Below are 23320 nucleotides of genomic sequence, written 5' to 3'. Positions count from 1 at the left end.
TTCCAACATTTGTCAAGACACACTCTCAAGGAGAGAAAATGAAGTCTACTACCTCCTAAGGCAGATCTCCTGTGAAACACAGGAAGAAAAGGCCCAGGTCGACTTCCAAAAGTAAAGTTCCTGTCTGTTCTTCTTCGGCGTCGGGCTGGGCGTTGAAAATGCCTCCACTGATTAAGAAAACGACTACGACAGCCGCTTCAGCGCCATCACCATCTAGAGCATCGGTCGTCGTCACAATCTTCAAAGCAGAGGTACGTCGTGTCTTACTCCTGCGTTGAATCCTCCGCCAACCCGTCGACTGTCTGCGTCGAGGAGTCATTCTCCGTTGGTGTCTGTTCATTGTCCAACGTTGAGACCTCATTCTCCGTCGTTACGGTGTTCGTCGAGGCGTAGTCCTCTGTTGTCGTCAACTAGGTGGCGGTCAACGTTTAGGCCTAAGTCGTCTACGATGTCAACAAGGGGTTCGACGTCGAAGCAGAGTCCTCCTTTGTAGTCCACTAGATGGCGCTCAACGTCAAGGCCTCGGTCAGCCGTGACGGTGTCCAGAGGAAATTCAACGCCAAAAAGACGCTCCCCATCACCTTCTCCCTGTATGATGTCAAGACTCTGAACTCTGTTGGGTAGTTCTCTCCTGATGTCGAAGCACCAGTCTCCGACGGTGCATCGGTCGACTTCAAAACAGACGGCTCTGCGATTTCCGACATTGAGGCCAAGAACTCCATCAGTGGACTCTCAGGTCTTGGTGGCGCATAGCCGCTTGACGTCGAGACACTCTCAGCTGTCGATGTCGACACTGCTCGCCCTCGGTGAGGCACCACTCTGCCTCAAAGGGCCTCTCTGATCCTTCAGTGTCGGTGGCAGGATCTCCTCAGGTTATCTTGGCGTCAAGAAGTTCCTCTTCTCAGTCTCCAGAACGGCAAATGCAGAAATCCACTCCGCAGGCCACTGCTCCTCCTGTGCACCAGGAAGAAGAGCATAGATCTCCTTCTAGTACACCACTGGCAGGAAACGACATTTACTCTGATCCAACAGCCTCTAGACTATTCTAGCCCTCTCCATAGATCTCCTCTGGGTCGTTTGGTGCAGGCAGTGGATTGTTCCCCTACCACTCCTTCCAGGGGTCGTCAGCGGAACTGGTCTCCATCTCCATCAGGTCGGAGGTCCACTTCCAGTAGCCGCCGCAAGAGGCGTAGAGCACCTTCTTGGTCTTCCTCTTGTATTCATTCTTCCAAGCGGGATTACTCGCCTGCACTGATAGACAGTCCACTCTCCAGAGTGGACTTACGGTAATCATTTGCACGCAGGAGTAGAGGATGGGCTTGCTATTCGATTCAGTGCTTATGACTATGGATGAGGATCCCCCTGGAAGAGAAGGATAAGTTACTTGCCTTAATCCTAGTTCTCTTCCAGAGGTATCCTCATCAGTCATAAGCAACCCACCCACCTCCCTGGGCAAATGATCCAGAATTATGTCATCTTTGTGCCCTGACCTCCAGGTCTCCACAAATAACAACTGACCTAACTGTCACCCCTGTGGCATGATGGGAAGCTGGGGGTCATGGCTGCTTTAAAGGCACGGTGCCAATTTTTTTATGTTATATTTGCTTTCATTTTCAATGCTGTTAGGTTTCCAGTGCAGCATATGGGCTAACAATACATGCTTTTTTCTTTGCAAGACTACTTTTCTGCTATTCATTAAAGGCAGTTCAAGTGTCTCTTGGTCCTCCTGGTTTGTTTGCGTATGTTACAAAGACAAAGTCTCAGAGCAGTACTTCTCCTTGTGCGTTTTTTTCTGGTGATTTTTCTTGATTGGTGAAAAAAATATGTACGTGTGTACATATGTATGTGAAGTGCTGACTCGGGACAGGGCTTCTGCAAGGAGCAGCTCGTGACTTCACGAGGTGGCAGGAATCCGTGTATCCTGTCCTTTGGCCCGCCTGCAGTCTCCACAAGGGGCTAGAACGTCAGTGGGGTCCCAATAAGGCATTTGGACACTTCATAAAACACAACCGCCAACCTGGATATTGCACTTTGCCCCTATTATTCGGACTATTTCAGCTGTTCCTCATTTTTCCGCCACCCCAACACAGCCCATCCCGATGTACTCTGGGAACTGTAGTATGTGGCAACGCACTACAGTGGGCGTGGTGACAGGTGATTGGGAGGTGAGGCTCCTCAACCAATGGGGAGCACAACAGGAGGCAATTTTAAAGTGTGGGTGGAATAGCGTCATGTATGCAGAGGCATCTGAGGAAGGCGCAGGAGCGCCGAAATGCATCATGCCTGTGGTGTCCTAATAAAGGCTTCCAACCGGACCCCCGTGTGGCCTCTTACTTCTCCAGGAGTCGGAGCGGTGTGTTTTGGATATGTATGTGTGTGTATATATATATATATTATGTGTGTGTGTATGTATATTTGTGTGTGTATATATGTGTATATATATATATATATATATATATATGTATATTTTCCAGGGTCACCGCGCATGGGCGGGAATATTCAGTGCTTATGACTTTGAGGTGGATACCCCTAGAAGAGAACTAGGATTACAGGTAAGTAACTTAGCCTTACAGTATACCATCAAGTCCTTTCGGGGTGATGGGCATGGGGCCAGCAGGCATCACACAGGACAGTAGGCTCCAATAGTCCTCCAATTCCTGCTCCCTTGCCACAGTGGCTAAGAAGTTGCTTTAATTTGTCCTTAACTGGTCCTGCTGGGCTGGTGTGATTCCACATTCCTTTCATGGCTTGAAATGTATAACATTAGATAAATTGGTCTTACAGGTTATTCAAAGGGGCTGCGCACTACCCTTCATTTCCTCCCTGCACCATCTTCCTCCCATGCCAGAATGTATTTCAGCGCAGCATTTGACAATCCTGATGCCTGAGGTAAATCTTTTCTCTCTAGTTGAATGGGTACCGGACTCCGAGATATACGAGTGATGCTATTCATGCAACTTCCTTGCCCCAAAATAGGACTGGGGCCTCCAACCAATTTTTGATCTCTGCTCGTTGAATGACTATCAGTGGAATGACAAATTCAGACCCCCCTCTCTTCTAAGTTCTTAAGGTGAGCAGTCTGTTTTTAGAAGTACCCAGCGGAAGACCATGTTACGTACTTTTTGGCAACACTATATCTGGTGGATGCTCTATCTAACTACAGATTCTTCACTGCTCTCCCTCCTCACCGTTCTGTGGAGTTACTTATATAACCTCTTTAAAATGTCCTAAGTTACAGTTCAGCAGCACATGTTCACCAATCATTGTTCTTCACTCCATGTATGTGTGCGAAATGGAGGAGCCAATAAACTGACATCAGCGGGCAAGGATGGCACTTATGTGGCTCAGTTCTGTCATGTTTGGGGCAGTGTGGAGCCTGAGCAGGCCTGCATGATACCTCCTGCTGGAATCCTTGGGATCACTGCTGTTGAAATTATCTGGATCTAATCTGGCATACAGCGATATATTTAAAGGATGAGGAATATGATCTTAGATGGAATACCTACCTGAAATAGTATTACCATCTCTCCACCAAAAAGCCTACTGTTTAGCCTTTGTGCTTCCCATATGCTTTTAAGTGCTTCTACCTGCCAGCATCCGTATGTCAGTCCCTGTTTGTTATTTAACATGTTGTCCCTTCTGTTTTTGGGAATTTAGACACCTGATGGCGATGTGACTGATTTCATCAGCTTCTACACCCTGCCGTCCACTATCATGAACCACCCAACTCACAAGAGCCTGAAAGCTGCCTATTCCTTCTACAATGTCCACAGCAAGACTCCACTTGTCGACCTCATGAATGATGCTCTCATACTTGCAAAATCGGTAAGCTTCTCTAGTCTGTGCACAGCCTAGTGTATTCAAGAAAAGCTTCAAATGCCAACCCCTTTCTGTACATTGCGGTCTTTCCCTATACTATTTTCCCTCTCCCTCATTGTAGTCCAGCTTCCTACAATAGATTTTTCCTATTCCCCTGTGCACTGTTTGTCTCCCTTTTCACGCACTTTACTGTCCCATCCCTCTTCGTCTAATCTTAATTTACCTACTCACCGACTCTTACGTTATCCCTATGGCCTTTCTCTTGCTTCCTGTTCCTTGCGGGCCTCTTAGTGTGACTGCTCTGTTTACCTCCCTTTTTTTTATTGATGGTCACATTTTATGTAAGCCTCATTAACTTTTCAACAAGCATTAAGAGCCTGCAGTGGTCACTGTTTTACCCTGCAGCCAAAAGCTCACCTAATAATTTTTGGGGAGGCATGAAATACTCCCCAAAATCTGGTTACTTGGGTTTTTCTTTGACTGATAAATACTTTATCTCCAGATTTAAGGTTTTCCACAAATATTTAGGCTTTGTTGAGACTTCTGTGGGTAAATCCTGCCTGGATTTGCAATGGTTGCATGTTTCACAGGTGTTAGAATGAATGACGCAATGACCAGAGTGCTTGATGCTGTTTTGCAAGTCTTTCTTTTTGGGGAACTGCCTTTTTGTTTCATAGGCATCCCACTGATGATCTGGCTGTTAACTCGCACTGTTCCATAGCATTGACTTGGTTACCACAATCATTCTCTTCCCCCAGTTTAGAAAAGCACTGCTGTATCTTTGTACCAATGAGTGCTAGAGAGACTATGCGTAGGAAGCTGGCTCTTTGAGATACATCAATCTGATATACAGTGTAAAGAGTCCAGGGGTTCCCTTATGAGTGGACATGGGCTTGCTCTAGCAATCCTGAGGTGCTCTATTAGAGGTAGTGTGGTCGAGCAGCCTTAACGTAGAGGAGTGCACAACAGTTTCAAATACACACCGTGATCAATAAATGACACGCACGACTCAAGAAGGAGATCCACACCAATTTGTTTTTTAAAAAAAAGCAAGATCATTAGATATGTTTAGGTATCCGAGAAAAATCGTTCAGTTAAGTTTTTTTAAATCTGAATTATTTGCAGTTCAAAAAGTGGACACAGTGCCATTTTTAAGTTCTGCAATGTTATTCCGTGGAAGGAAGAGCATGTTCTGCAAACAGGTGTAGTGACTTGCGGGACCAATCTCTAGGATTTAAGGCGAGTAGTGGACCAGGTCCAAGGCAGCACCAAGCATACACAACCAGCAGCACGAGGGTGTAAAACCGCATCGGGAGCCAAATGTTATTCTATGTAGATCGGTCTCTGTGAAAGGAGGCTGTAGACTCTGACTAGGAGGCCAGTCAGGCTGAACCAACAGAGGGGCTCAGGCCTTGTGATGTAGGGACACCTTTGGTACTCTTCTCCATGGCCCAGGGACAACAGGTGCAGCGGGGTCCTTAGGTGTAGTTCTTTCCCTTACTGGGAGCAGTCGCTGTAGAGGGGGCCTGCGTGCAGAGGCTACATGTGACTTCTGAGGGGTCCTCAAGCGGCGAAACTGCAATGGACTCATTCTCTGGAGGGCTGGGGGACCATGTTAGAACAGTTGGCCGACATTGACTCTGGCTTGGAGCAACTGGTTCAGTGGTGGCTTCAGCTGTTGGGTTTTGGCTGTTCCGAAGGCCCCAGAGTCTTTTCTTTTGGATTTGCTGCAAGATGCAGGGAACAGGTCCCCTGTCCCAAGGCTGGTCTTTGTTCTTTATCGAAGGCAGGCTGTTTCTGGAGTCAACAGCTGCAGGACGAGTTGACTTTGGTGCAGTTTTTGACGAGGAATGCGGACAGTCCAGCTGGGCTGGTACCAGGTCAGCTGCTTCTTCTCTCTTCTCTTCTCTTGCGCCTCTTTGGTGTCCCCTGTTTTCTTAGCTCGTCAAAATCTCCTTCTCTGGAGCCAAGGAATCCCCTAAATACTGGATTTAGGGAAGTGTTGGGTAGTAGCCAATGGGCTACTGGATCTTGGGGTCACTACGCCACCTATATGATCACTTCTTGTTGGAAGTGGGCAAAACCCTGTCCCAGAATTGTTAAGTATATCGCAAAGATGGCTACTTCTGAAAAATCGTGCCCACCTCCGTTTAGTCCACCTTAGGGGTGGTACTAGCCTGGAGGTGGAATGACTTTCTGACTAACATTTTTCCCGCCTGTCCAGGTGCCGAGGGAGTACTGGAAAAAGGTGAACGCTTCATCTCCTGTGCGGGGAGCCAAACTCACATTCCATAGGTGGCAGCTCTTTGAATCTTGACGGTTTGGGGAGGCTATCAACTAATCATCCTGTGGGAGGGGATTTTACACCTTCTTCCCAGACAGGCTTCTGTTCTGGGCCCCCTGTCCTGCAAAGCAGATGCTCTCACCCTAGGAGGACAGAACTATGTTTTGGGTGGCAGGATGGCAGAAACCACTCTGGGAGCAAACCAGTAGCTGGTAGGTTTTATGGGGGCCGCACCTCTAAGGTGCCCTTTGGGTGCATGTATTGGTAAATCCATCGCTCGACTCCGTGTGGGTTGAATGAATGTTGAATGAATGAATGAAAGCCATCTTATAATGCGCGACGGGCATCAAGGCGCCTATCAGAGAAATATACTTAAGAAAAAAAATAGAACCGGAGCCAGGTGCTGGATTATTGATATGCCTCGGCGAAGAGCCACGTTTTTAATGCTTTTCTGAAAAGCATAATAGAAGGTGGAGTCTTCAATTCAGGGAGGAGGTTGTTCCAGAGTTTGGGGGCCAGGGAGGAAAAGGCCCTTCCCCCCCCACATGACTCTGCGAAACCGGGGAACGGATAGGAGATTCTTGCTAGAGGAGCGCAGATTTCTGCTGGGAACATAAGGAACCAGCAGGGATCTTAAACCTTCCGAGCCTTCGCCAAACAGGGCCCCATAGACAAGGCAAAGTATCTTAAAAGTGATCCTTGCCTGGATCAAGAGCCAATGCAGGCTTTTCCTAGCGGAAGTGGCAGAGGAGAGGCTGGGGCGGCAAGGACAAACCTGGCTGCCGCGCTTTGAACGGTCTGCAAGAGTTGAATCAGGCATTTATTGATGCCTGCGTAGAGCGCGTTGCAATAGTCTAGCCGTGATGCGACCAAAGCAACAACGACCTGTTTGCGGGCTTGGAGGGAGAGATAATGTGTGATTTTCCTCAAGATCCCGATGATACCCCAACACGTGGAGACCGTCCTGTTTACCTGCTGGACCATGTCAAGCGAGGTGTCCATCAAAACGCCCAGATTCCGCTCTGATTTCGTGGGTGAGGGACAGGCTCCAAGAGAGGGAGGCCACCAGTCACTAGACCAGACATCCTGGTCTCCGCCGAAGACCAGGACCTCGGTTTTCTCTCCGTTCAGCTTCAGCGAGTTCAAGATCATCCACTGCGCGACTGCCTCCATGCAGTTCCTGAAGCTGAAAGCGGATGTGCTCACCGAGTGGGAGAGAGACACCATAATTTGGGTGTCATCGGCGTATGACACCACATCCATCCCAAAAGATCTTACCAACCTGGCAAGTGGGGCCACATAAATGTTGAAAAGTGTGGGACTCCGCGCCGACCCCTGCGGGACCCCACATTGCACAGGTGTAGCTTGGGACAGGAACTCTCCCAACTTGACCTTCTGCTCCCTCTGATTGAGGAAGGAGGCCAAGAGACTCAACGCAGGGCCCTCCACCCCTATCTCCCTAAGACGAGCTGTTAGGATAGAGGGAGATAGGGTGTCAAATGCCGCTGTTAGGTCGAGTAGGACCAGCAAAGTGGTCTGGCCCTGGTCGACCTTCGCGCGAATGTTATTTACGACCACTGTGAGAGCCGATTCGGTGCTGTGAAACTTCCTGAAACCATGTTGTGACTGGTCCAGGCGGCCAGGGATGTCTAAAAAGGCCGTAAGGTGTTGATTGAGGTGTGTCTCAAGCATCTTCGCTGGGGCTGGATGCAGAGATATTGGACGAAAGTTTTTTAATATCTCCGGGTCTAGGGTTGGCGGAAAAATGCCTTCCGTCATAGCATGGTTCATCACCTCAAGATAGAGGGGCAGCAAGACTTCCCTACAGTCCTTCAAGATCTTAAGAGGGCATAGATCCAGAGGTTTACAACTACAAGATGCCTGCTGGCGATCTCCTTTTCACTAGTGTCCAGCACATGTTTTTTTTTATTTAAATGGCTTCCCTATACACTGGCAGTAATAGGACTGACCAGCACAGAGGCATATACGCTCATGAAAGGTATGCCCCCACATGTAATAATCAGCTCCCTGTCTTAGGCCTGTAAAGCCTGCTGTGGGGGCGACCTAAAAATATCACATGCTGTGTTAGGGGACATGGCACAAAGGGAAGTCATGTTTTCACTTTTGTATACACCAAGACATACGGCCTGCAGTGGCAGCCTTGCATGTGTTTTGTGAGGGGTCCTTTAGGGGTGCACAATTGATGCTGCTGCCACCCTTAGGGACCCGCTTTTTGAATACCTCAGGCACTTGGTACCAGTGGTACCATTTACTAGGGACTTACAGAGGGTGCTAAAGGTTTAGCCAATTGGGAAAACAAGTGGAGATTTTTAGAGCAAGAACACTGGTACTGGGGACTTGGTTAGCAGGTACCGGGTACTCTTCAGTTAAAGTTGCATTAAATACCACGCAAAAGCAGGGGGTAAAGCAACAAGAACCCAGCTCCCTACACTATGCTTCTTTCCAGGGATATAAAGTACTTTCGGTATGTTCCAGAAGACTTGCCTTCTTGTGTCCTGGATGTAGAATATTTACCTGAACAACAATTGCTTCTTAAAGTTGTGTAGTAGCTGTTCCTAATAATTGATGCCAAATCAGGAAATTATTTTAAATTTTCCTTCTCTAATACACTTGTTCATCCACTTCTTACTGGCTTTCTCCAGTATCCTCCATCTCTTTGATTGCTAGAATCCTTCACTTAAGATAGCTCCCAACCCATTCCCTAGCTATAACTATCCACTTTTCGTGCTCCAAACCAAACCTAATAAAACTACCAGGTTCCTGGTGATGAATTGTTAAGTAGATGATCACACATAATATGATAAGATAACTTTATTGTAGTAGTAGGAGGAAGCGTCCATCAAGTCTTCACGTTGTAATACATTAGCTGCCAATCCTCGAATCTTTAGTGAATTCAGTCAAGTCAGTTCTTGAGGATCCAGTGCGTTTTCCAGTATTTGACCCCAACCTCACTTCAGCACAATCTTAATGGATGTTGCTCTCCTAACTCACAAAAGCGCATGATCCCAATCATCTTCTTGGTCTAGTACAAATGTGCCCTCAGTGGCTCCATTGTCTTTTCGGCTCAGATTCTGATCAAAGTTTGCTATCACTTTGAGATGATGATGGTGGGGTCCAGATGGGTATGTTTTAAAAGCACCCCCATTATGACAATAATAAGAGGCCAGTGGGCTGTGATACTGGGTTAAGCATGCTATTTGGACAGCCAGCGGAAGAGTGCCTCATTTGTTGTGTTAATTTGAAGTGCAGCTGAGGTCTTGGACCCAAACTACCCTCCATTGAAGTTAAGGCAAATGTCTTTACTGACCTCTTGCAGCCTAAGTCAGCCACATCTGAGCCCTTACTGCCATTCAATGAGGCCCTTTACTGATTTGTTTTAAGGACCCTTGGTTAAAGCCCTGTTGTTTGCCCACGAATAGGCAGGTGGTCCCACATTCAACTGTTGCCTGGCGACCCAAATTTTCTCACCAAACACTGTACTCTTGAAACTCTGGTCGTTCAAGCTTCAGCCAACAAGTTGAAACCCAACTCATTCCCCGCAGCTCTGCCCAGGTAGAGTCTGGGAGGATTAAAGCATTCAGAAAATGTGTGTTCTCCTCTGCCAGCCTAGCCTTACACATAGTCAAAACAGTTTGTTAATTTGGTTGATATACACACGCCCTCTGGGGTATGTCCAGTGAGATTTTGCAAAAGGTCCTTGAAGATCTTAGGGCATCAATGGCTCAAACCATTCAGGATTATCAACACTCCGCAAAATAAGTAATTTGCCCTGGCCTTGATAAAACTGACTGTGTGGTGACGTTGGTTGGCACTAGTTTGGTGCTTCGCTACCCTGCGTGTATGTGCTCCACAGGATTCCCTGGAGATGAATGGGCATCTCATGGACATGCCTTTTCATGGTTCGCGTGGCGAAAATCCTTACTGTTTTAAAGAAAGTAGGGCTACTGCATGCCCTGTTGCTCTCATGACCCCTGCTAAACAGTCCGGTTTCTGAAATTCAGAGGCTATTCTAAATGGCTGACTTATAGGAAGCATCAGTGTCCCCAGCCTCTGATGCGATAACCCCAATCCTTTCGAGGCTTGGACGAGTATCAGGCTGACTGGTGCCTTTGATGGCCTGGACATTGTCTTGTCATCTGCATCTTTATGATCTGCTATGTAACGCCCTTGAATTTGTGGGTACTTGTATCACATTTTTCCCAGCCCCACTGGTAAAGAATAGATATTCCTTAAGTTACTACCTCTAAACCTGTTTTTCGCCCTGAGTTCAGAACCATTCAGACCACCTAACTATCCTTTCATGATTTGAAAGCTACAGTAGTTTAAAAGATCTACTGGACCCTAACCCTAAATCTTAGCTTTTACCATGAAGCAGTGAGCCAATTCAGTGCCTCCGATGTTGTGGGTCCGCCTGTGACCCGAAATTATCAGTCACAGCCAGTTAGTAGAAAGGTATGAGCCCCTAAAGTGTAACACCTGCCAGTCTGTTATGGATACTAGCAGATTTCCAGCACCAGCACCAGGAAATCTCTGCCTTTGAAAGTCAGTTGGAGCAGTAACTTGTAGCCTTGTTGCCCTTTCCTTGCAACCCTGGCAGATGAGAAACTATGCAAACATATACTGTAATACAGAAGCAGTGGCTAGGTAATGGCAGGTGCACACTATCAACATATCCAAAGTTTTAATGGACGTATATTCCGCAATTTCGGTGTGCAAGAAGGTGGAATATCTACATAAACATTTTAACATTCTTTCTGATACATTTTAGTTCTATTTACTCTTAACCAAGGCTTGTATGCTTACAAGAATAAGCGAAAACTCACAAAAGTGCACCCACAAGTTAACGTGCTGTTTGAACTATAACAATTTACATGTATATGCTTTAAACCGGTTTGGAAGCATATATTGGACCCAAATGTACATTATAATAGTTTTTTCCTATTGGCACATATACAGAGAAGAGCCTGCTATTTGTTCAGTATTGCAGTGATTTCGGTAGTCTGGCTGTTGCTTTCCAAGGGGTTGCAAGTTATTCCTTTCACATTAGTGTGGATGAATTTGTTCTGGCTTGGGACATGTCCACTTCAATGAGTTCTAGTTCTAGTTATTTTTGGTGCTTGATGGATGATACCAGAGGTCTGTAACAAAAAATGTACACACTTTCTAGGAGCTGTGGGTCCTGATATAGCCAGATAATGTTTGTTTTTTAAAAATATATTGTGACGAGATAATAAGTGTGATCGATTTAAAACTGTGCTTGAGTTCCATACTTATTGCCATCATCGCCAGTAAAGCTTAAGTGCTCCACATAGCTACTGTTGGCGTAGCAGCTTGGTTCTCTGGTTGGAGTGCAGTAGTTCCTTAGACCTTGGCGCACCAGTGGCAAATGATGAAGCCCAGCCGGGGTATTGCCCAGTAATGTGGCCCAGTATCCTCGTAAATACATCCTGTCCTGCCAGCTCCTCCTTTTTAGGTCTCGCGCCTGCGATGCATCTGGCAAAGCCATATGCCATCGCGCAGGCGCGATACTATAGTTGCCTGGTCTGCTTCCCAGGAGACAGGAGACTGTCACGCGCACGCTCAGAAAAGCGCACGGTCAGAAAAGCGATCGGAGCCGGCCGCGCGAGCGCGTTCCCAATCTCCTGTCTCTCTGGGAAGCACACAAGCAAGCCCCGCCAAGGCATCACGAGCACGTCCCACGTGGGCGCCTACCACGAGGACAACCGCAGCAGCAGGGCAGACCCGCCGGAGAGCGCGCGGCCCCGCGCAGCCCGCAAACTGCAAGCGGAAGCCGGGACAATTATTTGAGGCGTTTCTGGCGAGAATGTGGAAGAAGGGCCTGCATCGTCTGTTACAAGGTACAAAATAGCGTCCTTGCAAAACCGCGCAGCCCGCAAACCGCAAGCGGAAGCCGGGACCCCCCAAGGCCACCCCTGCAACACCTCCCACCCCCGACACGCCGAAACAACCGGAGGCCCCCGCACAATGCCTGCAGCCTGCCGGAGCAAGGAGCACCCCCTAAGCGCGCTACTCCACCGCCGCTTCGTCCCCCCTCCCCCTCCCAAAGACAACCCGACCCTACGGACACGCGAACCCTATCCCCATGCACTCACTGCGGCACGCACCCTGCCGCCCTCAGCACCCCCACCAGCCGTTTTGCCCCCAGGCCAGCAAACCGTGAAATCCGAACAGGGCAGCGGCCGCGCGCCCCAACACAAACCCCCTCCCCCCCCCGCAAATGTGTATTAATAGGAACGTATTAACTGACATGTGTATTTTGTTAATCTGTCGTGGATAATCAGTATTTCAGATTTAATTCCTTTGGGCTGTGTAAGAAAATGTAATGGTGAACGTATTTATGTGAAACTTGTCATTTCATGTAACATGAGTTATACTTGTGTCGCAATCCGATCATTGGGGTTACGTTCACCACACTACAGTTTTCACACCCATTACGTGTCTGTTGAATGGGAAAAGGACATAGACCCTTACGTTCCACTTTGTGCATAGTACTACTTAGCTCACGCATTTTATCCTATCATTCAACCCCGATGCGCAAAGTACCCCAATATATGATAGGCTCAGGAAATGTTTGCGCTCGGATTTTCTTTTGACCTTTCAAAAATATTGTTAGCGTGAAATCTATTGACTCTGTAAGGAGTTAAAAGTTGTTGCGCACTGCTGGTCTGGACTTGTATATTTTAAATGCAAAGCTGTTTATGACAAAACCGTCATAATTGCTGCAGACTCTACACTATAAGGCAGACACCTCTCACTTTCTGCAGTTTCAAACATGATGCGGAGTAAAAGACACTGACATTTACAAAATGTTGACTTTTTATGCTTTTAGGCCGGGTTCATTCTTATTTTAATTACATTCCTAGCTATCCAACAACAATAACCTATTACGCTTTTTTAATGTATCAATATTCTTGTATCGGTGATTAACGTAACTAGTGGTATTTTCAATATCTGCATCATCTTTTAATATTTAGATCATGGCCGTGTCTTCTATATAGGATGTTGTTTAATACATACATATAACAGATTTATTTAAATCATTACAATAACTGCAAGAAACAACATCAACTCAAGACATTAATAACTCAAAAAATATATCCTTTTTTTCTTTCCCATTTTATTTTAAGTTCTTCTCTCTTTGCCTTTGTACCTCTCATTTTCTTCTTGCCTTACACCACATCCTTTTCTTGTTGTCTTTTTTCTCTTGCCTTCTTTCCTCTCTCAATTCTGATTTCCTTATTTGTCTCTTTATGCCGTTCTCTGTCATTCTTTTTTCTTCTCCTTTCATTCATTCATTTCACTGTTTCGTTTTTTCTTCCTTTAATTTTCTTCTAATGTATCTTTTTCCTTCACTGCCTTTCCTTTGCTCCTTTCTATATCTATTTATCCTCATTTATTTCTTCTATTTTCATATCCTATCTTTCTCTGCCTTATTTTTCTTTCTTTCTCGCTTACATGTTTTTCTGCACTCTGTCATCCTTCCCTCTCTGTCTCTTTCTCTCCTCTTCTAATTTTTCTCTCACATTCTCTATCTCTATTTATTTCTCATTCTTTTTCACTTTTGCTGTCTTAGAGCAAAGGGGCAAAAACTAATCCTCAGGGACCACAAATGTACACTTTTTGCAGGACAGCTCATGTGTCGTCAATGCTGTGTGCTGCTTGTAGCAGGAATAGGGTACTCTAGGGGCAGTACCCTACGCCCTCTATCTATCCATCGCCCTCCCTCTATCTATCCATCGCCCTCCCTCTATCCATCGCCCTCTATCTATCCATCGCCCTCCCTCTTATCTATCCATCGCCCTCCCTCTTATCTATCCATCGCCCTCCCTCTTATCTATCCATCGCCCTCCCTCTTATCTATCCATCGCCCTCCCTCTTATCTATCCATCGCCCTCCCTCTATCTATCCATCGCCCTCCCTCTATCTATCCATCGCCCTCCCTCTATCTATCCATCGCCCTCCCTCTATCTATCCATCGCCCTCCCTCTATCTATCCATCGCCCTCCCTCTATCTATCCATCGCCCTCCCTCTTATCTATCCATCGCCCTCCCTCTATCTATCCATCGCCCTCCCTCTATCTATCCATCGCCCTCCCTCTATCTATCCATCGCCCTCCCTCTATCTATCCATCGCCCTCCCTCTATCTATCCATCGCCCTCCCTCTATCTATCGCATCACCTCAGCACCACCACAGAATCACTCAGCACCACCACAGAATCACTCAGCACCACCACAGAATCGCTCAGCACCACCACAGAATCGCTCAGCACCACCACAGAATCGCTCAGCACCACCACAGAATCGCTCAGCACCACCACAGAATCGCTCAGCACCACCACAGAATCGCTCAGCACCACCACAGAATCGCTCAGCGCCACCACAGAATCGCTCAGCACCACCACAGAATCGCTCAGCGCCACCACAGAATCACTCAGCGCCACCACAGAATCACTCAGCGCCACCACAGCATCACTATGCGCTACCACAGCATCACTATGCGCTACCACAGCATCACTATGCGCTACCACAGCATCACTATGCGCTACCACAGCATCACAATGCCACAGCATCACCCGTCGCCACCACAACATCAATCTGTTCAACCATTCAACAACAACTAGTTCAAATATGTTCTCTCAATGTTTCAAGCTTTATTACAAATGTCACAAAAAGATGTTAATATTTCACTTCTGTTCTTGGATTTTCATCACAATAAAATACACTGAACATAATCTTCACAAAAGTTATTTACAAAAGTTTAACCTATTGCCATTATAAATCACAATAACTTTCATTTAAGTATTAATTATTTAAAAAAATGAAGACATTGTTATTTGTAATATCAATACATTTAAGTCACGTAAATACAACACATATTGCATTATAAATGCTATAGGTGTCACATTTGCGAAAGTTAAAACTATTGGCATTGTGAATTACAAAGCTATTAATTTAGCTATTTTCAAAACCAACACATAAATAAAATATTAGTCATTTACAATACCAATAGCTCAAACTTTCCTGATGCGAGACCTATTGCATTGCAAATGCTTGTTCTATTTCTCGCCATTCTTGTGTTATTATTCCAATTTCGTCTTCTGTGCCTTTTTTTATCCTTACTGTGCCTGCTTTTTGATGCCCAGAACTAATAGTGCATGAGCCCTCCTCTTTTGAGTGCCTGAATCTTCCTTCATGCTCAACTTTGCTCTCTTCTTGTGTGCATGTTCCCTTTCTCCTCTGCTTGCTTTCCAATAATTGTCTTCTTACTCTCTCTCCCCCTTTGTGATCCTGATTGCTTTGTACACTTCATACTCACTCTTACCTCATGGTACGTACCTTTACTTCTGTAGAGGTAACTTTCTATTTGACCCTTTCTTGATCCTCCACAGAAAGGGTTTGACGTGTTTAATGCCCTGGATCTAATGGAGAACAAAACATTCCTGGAGAAGCTGAAGTTTGGCATTGGTGACGGAAACCTGCAGTATTACCTGTATAATTGGAAGTGCCCCAGCATGGGAGCTGAGAAGGTAACTTCCACTGGAAGAGGAGACACAAAGTGGGGGAGGGGTTGTATTTCAACTTGGATTTGGTGTGTTGTCAAGGCCATGCGTTCTGAGGAGGACAGTGCAAGGATCTTGAAGATCAGGCCGTTCAGTGGAATGACTACCAGGACTCTAGCAGTGAAGCAGAGTCCACATTTAGATCTTGAAATTCGCATCTCTTGATTAAGCCTTGAATTTTGGCACTCTGAATTTGCCAGTTGATTGTAAAGTGCACATTCTTCATTGACAACTGTTGGAGGGGGTGAGAGGGAAGTCCAGAATTAACTTATTTTCACTGGCTCAAATTCATTCCCTATGTTTGTTTCTGTAATTGCTTTCTGTCTCTGCATTACCCTGGCCTATCTTAAGTCTGCTGCTTTTTTCTTGCCTTTTTCTCTCCAGTACTCTTAATACGTCTGTTGCTTTCCACAGGTGGGATTGGTGCTGCAGTAATCCCTTGGTCCTCTGGGACTAGATGAAGCCACTGAGCTGTGCCAGCAACTGACCTCCGAAACGTTGATCTTTTGGAATTGCTTGCAGAGGACTGAACTGAACCAAATGGGAGCCAAGTGCAGTGATGTAAGGATTGTTTTCAGTGGGTGAGGACTGCGCCCCCTTCTCTGGCATAGACTTCTTTCCATATTTTTGTTCTCTCCTCCGCTCATCGCACCACTACAAAGTTCCTCGTCCTACTGGTGTGATCAAGGGAATGTACAACTGCTGAACGCTCTTGCACGATTGGCGTAACATGGAGTCAACGGGTGAATAGTAATAAAAAGTATATATTATATATATATATATTTTAAATCTTTGAGATTCCGACCTTTAACAATGCGTCATAGCTGCTTTTTGGCCAAATTGTACTTTACTTCTGCCACCTCCTCCTCGCGGAATAAACTGAGATCACCTCTGGCATGACACTGATTTGGGTTGTAAGTTGCACAAGGTATCATTGCGTTGCTGGATTTCTGGAGGAACATTAACCAGAAGTCAACTGAAGTTGGTTTCTGTTGGGAAGAAGCCTCGCATTTGCCAGTCTTAGAAGGATGGTATGGTTTATTGGTTTTACAATGTTAGCTGGCGGGAGCATGGTTTGTTGACTTTCTGAATGGCTGTCGACTGGCAAACTACTCCTCTCAAAAGGGGTGAGGGGTGATGAATGTATGTTGAAGGAAGAGAAGGGAAATCTGCCAATACAAAGGGCTATGGCTTGGTGTTGCCAGTTGTCCCATCTGCTGCTGGTTCGCTTGCTTGCTTGGGCAGACAAAAGCAGTTTGATGCCTAAGTCTGTCCCATGAAATTCATAAATAATAAAATTATCCAATAAAGCCAAGTAGTATCTAGTGTGAAAGGTGATTTTGCCTACAGAACCATTTTGAAGTCCCAGAATTGTCAGGACTCCTCCATATGCAACTAAGGCAGCAGTTCTTAACATTTTCACCTCTGTGAACCCTCCACTTAATTACTACTGCAAACTGGGGACCTCCCTCTGAATCATTATTGGTAACCAGGGATCTCCACTGAGTCATTACTGGAACCTGGGGACCCCAACCTGAGCAATTCTGATGATCTGAACCTCCAAATAATGCATAAAAATACCGAAACACGCATTCATCATTTTAGTTCACATATAAATACATCAAACCCAAATTTTTCTTTAAGGTTGGAGTTCAATCAAGGCCGTGTATCAGCCATACTATATTCTGTTTGTTGTTCTTGCACCGCTTCCACGATTCAATCTGGATACTAAAAATTAATTTGGTATTTTCAAATTCATGCACATTTACAGAACGTTTTAAATTTTTCAATTTTGCTTCTTTAGTTATATATTATTTATTAATCTGTTAACATAATTTAAATTTCTAAGCAGTCTCAGACCCCCTGAGTATCAATCAGGACCTCAAGGGTCGGCAGACCACAGGTTTAGAAACGCTAGACTAAAGCATAGCATATAAAATTATTTTTCTTGCTACAGAATCGGTGGACCTATTTAGAGAGCTGCTGAGCAGGTGTGGAAGAGCCACTTCTGATCTTTTGTCAAGACATTATGTGGCAGCTTTCAATGAGACTCGGCAATAGTGTTAGATTTACTTGGTTACCCAGGCCACTTCACCTTAAATGTTAAGAATAGAGGTGGATTTGACAGAGTAAATATCAATATTCCACTTTCTGATGGATTCTTAGTTTAATGCTTTCCTTTGACCTTTTGGTCATGGTCTATGCTCTTATTTGGATACCACTGAATCTTTGTGGGCGTTTTCTTAGCTTTTGTTATAGATATAGATATATAGATATAGATATAGATATAGATATATAGATATAGAATATCAATCTTTTTTTAACAGCGAGTGGCTCCTATGATGTAGAGTCCTGCATTTTCGCTGTTTTCTTTATTTGAGCTATTTGGAAAGACTTCCAGGTAGTCAGAAAGTCTAGACACCTATTAGTAATCCCGTCACTTCAAAGGCTAGTTAGCATAATGTCTACTCCAAAACCCATGGACACTAGGCATTGATTGTCAAGAAAGAAAAATGCCCATGTGCCAATAATCTTAATAACTTAGACTCCTGCTTTTTTGTCAATGTTTTCTAAGTAAGATGTCTGCTCCCTAGAGTGACACTCAGCATCTCCTCTCCTCTCTGGGTATAAACTCTAACACCTCTCATGCCACTGGAGATTGCCAAAGCCGTGCCCCAAAAACTCAAACGATAGTAGCCTTATGATAGACTTATTGAATGCAAATTCCCTGAAAGGCTTTAAATCCATTTCACTTGGGTAGTACAATCATCTGATTTGGAACAAACCTGAAGTTCAGCCAGTGAGGTGATAATGCCCTTACCAAGCCCTAACAGATGCCATCTCACTGCACATCATGTGGGAACAATCGCACAGCTTTGCTGTATCTTAAAACAGATACGTCTCTATTTTACTTCACATTATTTGCTGTAATTTTGTTGTAAATGTAAATCTTCTACCACTACCTCTGGATGTAGTTAAAATAAGTTTTTTTTTCTTTCTTTTTTTTTTTTTTAACATGGAAGGACCTCAAAGAGGAGCCTCTTCAAATCCTGTGAGACGTGGAAAACTGAGGGTCTAAACTGATATTTCTCATTGCATGTGCCTGTCCTGCCTTTATCCAAAACATGAACTGAAAGACTGCTAAATATGCAGAAAATGTTCTTCCAAATCCCTCTGTGACTGTCAAGGAAGGCTGTTGAGGTAACCTAAAGTATAAGGCATTCGCACCTCCATCCCCCTCCCAACCCTCACCCCCTCCCAACCCTCACCCCCTGTTCTGAGGATAAGTCTGTTCAAACCACTTCTCCTACCCAAGAGATCGCACATTCATCATTTGGAGACTATTAGACCAGACTTCTGGACTGTCAAAAAGTTTTATTCAATGGATGAATTAGCCTCCAACCCTTATGAGCAAAAGTCCATACAAATGATCTAAAAAATCGAATAGATCTGTCTCTCCTTCACCTCAGTGTGACGGAAAGAAAATTATATACCACTCCTTAATCATCAACTTTGCTATCACCATCTACTTATCAGATAACTGTACATTTGTAAAATCATCTACAGTTGCCCTGTTGACTATTTCACATTCCAAGTAAAAAACCTCAAATACCTGAAACCTCTACACTGTTGTCTACTTCTGTCAATGGATGATGAAAAACAACTGTCTTAAGAGCATCCTATCAATGACTGCCCTGCCAGCCACAGATCCCAAAAGTGGAATATAGCTTCCATCTTCAGGACTGCCAGAGACCACTTTCTCAAGGAAAATATCACTTCAGCCTCTTGCTAAGCTGGCAGAGATCGAGCCGGAGGAAGAGTTTGCTCCAGACAACCATTTTGGCACTGCAGCAGTTCAGGCTACTACAAAGTCAAATGCCAGGACACCATCTGCACAGCCAAGGACGCACAATGGATGCCTTTGGAAAGAGGGTGTCTTCAATGGCTGCCACATTGATCAGAGCAGCTAACGCTATGACTGTTCTAGGCAAAACAATTAACCATACAACTCTCAAAACATAAAAATGTGATACAGCTTGATCCCTCAGTGTCTTAAAACGTTGGCACTTGGCTCTTTCGAGGCCACAACGGTATAAGTCCACCTTATTGTGGAGGACACAAAAATTGATACCAACAAGATCTACCTCAATTTGTCTTACCATCTATCGCTTTAGGCTGAAAAAGAAGGCTTATAGACCAGCAGCATCATGTAGCAAATTCCAGACAAGTGGCAGAAGATCAGATTAAGTCACAGGAGGCGGTGCATGCTCTGCCTATCACTGTCATTATACCTTAGTGCTATGGCCTCTTAGGAGGGAGAATATCTGCTTTGTGGTAGGAGTGGGTGCATATCACGTTAGAACAAGCATTTGCAATGCAACAGGTCTCGAATTTGTGAGTTTAAGCTATTGGCATCGTACATGACAATTCATTTTTATCTCGCCTGGCTTTAGCGCGCATGCACTTATCTCGCGATGCGGGCGCCATTTGGAATCAATACGGATTCCAGATGTGCCTGCGGAAAACCAGAAGATGTCCACGCGGGGACTGGATGCTTTACTCGCCGTGTGAGACGGATGCTCTATATTTTTGTTTTCATCGCTCCGCCTGTAGCTGAGTGTTGAAATGGATCAACTTCACCCTTGATCGCCGGACTGTTTACGTTAAAGGAAACCAATGTGGGTATGCATTGAGAGTCAGACCTCTCCTTTCCCTCAAAAGAAACAAAAGTTTGCCTGACAAAAACACTGTGCCAGAGCCACTAAATTGTGGTGTGTGTTGACTGTATCTGAAATAGACACGTTAGTGATAGATTCCTTACCTTAGAATAACCCCAGGCATCAGGCTGGATCCAGCCTGATTTTTCTGCTTAGCAGTACCTCTGCTCGCCAGTAGGTGGCGTCCTGCAGCTCCGCATCAGTCGTGAGCGCCGAGATGATGTCACAGAGTACTTGGGCGCCACCCATGCGCGCTGTTGTCAGTGCTTTCTTTTTCCACGCAGATCCGGATTGAGCACGTACCTCGGTCATTTTTTGACCACTTTTTTGAGAATTTTTGTCTCCTTTTCTTGTCTCCTGGGGCACGTAGGGATGCCCGGCTTTAAGCCTTGTGGGTAGTGCCACCGTAATATGTCGGTGGCGGACCCCATGATGTCTGCCTCTACTGCCTGGAGCATGACCATGACTCCCAGGATTGTCGGGACTGCCGTGCCATGTATCCCGAAGGCGTTACGGGAGCGGCAGTTGCTGGAGGTCTGGCACTCCTCTCACTGCCGCTCCGGGTCTAGGGGCCGTTCGCCGGAACGCTCATGGGGCTGGAGCCGTCGCTCCTCGGATTCGGTCTTCAGATTCTGGTAAACGGTGCCATAAAGTCGAAGAAGCGCGTTCGCTCTCCGACATTTCCCCGTCGCACCCTGGAGGCAGATGTGGGAGACAGGGGCTCCTCCGGAGCCTGGGAGTCCCGCGGCCTACCCCCTATACCCAGGTTTGTCGACGACTCCCAAACAAATGCAAGAATTTCTTGCTGCCATGGACCGCCTGTTTAGGCCTCGGGCTCCCGTCTGTGGGCCCCGCGGTCCTGTGTCCATATCCTGTTGGCATGGCGACACTGCCTCTGGCGCCAATCCTGGCGCTGCCCTTGACTCCGGCCCCAGCGCTGCCTCTGGCTCCGCCACAGGCGCCGCACTGGGTGCTGTTTATTCCGCCCCAGTTCCCAGACCATTTTGTTCCGGCCTGGGATCCATGTTGGGATGCTGCTCTGGTGCGGCCCCTGCAGACGAGGACTGGGATGGCTCCGAGGACCCCCTTGCGCGGCAGTGTGACTCAGAGCAGGATTGGGTGGATGACCTTCAAAATGCGGGTGAACTTGATGTGTCTTCGGACCCGGGGTTTGCTTCCTACATCATGGTGCTGCGTCGAGCTGCGGAGGCTCTCCACCTCCACCTCGACCGCCCTATGGTGACCCTTAAGACCAACCTCCTTACGGAAGTGCTCCAGACGGCGTCTACGTCGTCGGAGCCGCTTCTCCTGTTCAATGAGGCCCTTACCGAAGTCCTCTTGGGTACTTGGTTGCGGCCGGCCTTGGGGGCATCGGTGGATAAGAATGTAGCTAGACGTCATTGTCAGGCGCCTGGTGATCCCGCCTTCTTGACCACTCACCCCACGCCTGAGAGCCTGGTCATTCAGGCCTCAACTTCGCAGAGTGCCTTCCCTCTGCTCCGCCGGATAAGGACTCTAAGAGACTGGACCAATATGGCAAGAGGTTCTTCTCCTCTGCCAGTTTGGAGTTGAGATTGGTTAATACCGCCTGCTTATTGGGCCGTTACTCCCACGCAGTGTGGGATTCGGTGGCGGGGGTTCTGCCTCAGTGCTCTGAGGATTTCCAGGCTGTCCTTTCCCAAGCGAATGCGGAGGGTAAGGATGCGGCAAAGTTTGCCTTCAGGTGCGGTTTGGACACTGCTGATTCATTGGGCAGGGCGATTTCCATGACGCCACGCCTGGTTGCGCTCCAGTGGTTCTCACCCGATGTCCAGGGCTCGCTCATGGCCTTTGATGGTTCCCGTCTCTTTGGAGACAAGGCGGACAATGCCCTGGAGTGTTTTAAGTACTTGTGGCCCATGGCCAAGTCTTTGTGTCTTTCCACGAAGGCCCCTGCCACGTCTGGATTTCGTTCCTTTCGTGGCCAGGGCAAGGGTACCCAAGCACGCTCCTCCGCTAAGCCTGTGCAGAACCAGCCCCACCATGGCCGCGGCTTCCGCCGGAGCGGGTCTGGTAACCAGTGTGCAGGTCAGTCCCCTCTACCCCTGCTGCTTCCGCCTCTAAGCCTTCCTAATCCAAGCTTCAGGGAGCACCCCACGCTGGTGGGTGGCAGAGTACGTCACCACCTCCACCACTGGCGCGTAATTACCTCGCACAAGTGGGTGCTGCAGATAATCTGTCACGGTTACTCGCTCCCCTTTCTGTCCTCCCTCCAGCCATGCCACCTCGGTACCACTGCATGTCGGGGGATCATTTGGCTCTTCTCTGTCAGGAAGTCACGACCGTCTTGGCCCAGGGGGCTATCGAGCGTGTTCCTGGTCAAAAAGTAGGGAGTTGTTGTTCCCACTACTTTCTGGTCCCCAAAAAGGACAAGGGAGGGGGGGGGGGGGGCTACGTCCCATCTGGGACCTCTGGGATGTCAATTGATTTCTCCGGAATGACAAATTCAAGATGCTAACTCTGGCTCAGGTCCTGGCTGCCCTGTAGGCTGGATGGTGGTGTTTGACTTGCAGGACTCCTTTTTCTACATCCCCGTCCTGCTGGCCCACCGACGCTACCTACGGTTCATGGTAGGCCGGGAGCATTTTCAGTTCACCGTGCTCCCCTTCGGCCTTACCAGTGCCCCTCGGGTGTTTACGAAGGTAATGGCGATGGTCGCTGCTCAGCTGCGCAGGGCAGGGGTGCCAGTCTTCCCCTACCTCGACGACTGGCTGTTGAAAGCGGGCTCGCCCCAGGCAGTCGTCACCCACCTCCAAACTACGCCTGACCTCCTGCATTTGCTGGGGTTCTCCATCAATGTGCTGAAGTCGCACCTGAGCCCTTCTCAGAAGTTCCCCTTAATCGGAGCGGTTCTGGA

General features: G+C 46.9%; 1 protein-coding gene across 1 annotated transcript in view; it reads left to right on the top strand.

The window, feature by feature from the left end:
* Positions 1-16495, top strand: part of NMT1 (N-myristoyltransferase 1) — a 254696-nt gene extending 238201 nt beyond the window's left edge. Inside the window, exons 10-12 of the mRNA XM_078645135.1 lie at positions 3658-3825; positions 15536-15673; positions 16121-16495. Coding sequence (XP_078501261.1) covers positions 3658-3825; positions 15536-15673; positions 16121-16141 — 327 coding nt within the window. The 3' untranslated portion in view covers positions 16142-16495. The remainder of the gene's footprint in view (positions 1-3657; positions 3826-15535; positions 15674-16120) is intronic.
* Positions 16496-23320: the final 6825 nt, after the last annotated feature.

This window comes from Lissotriton helveticus, chromosome 5_1, assembly GCF_964261635.1.
Source record: "Lissotriton helveticus chromosome 5_1, aLisHel1.1, whole genome shotgun sequence".
NCBI classification, from domain to species: Eukaryota; Metazoa; Chordata; class Amphibia; order Caudata; family Salamandridae; genus Lissotriton; species Lissotriton helveticus.
Note: the sequence above shows the minus strand (reverse complement) of the source record. Positions and strands in the feature narration are given on the sequence as shown.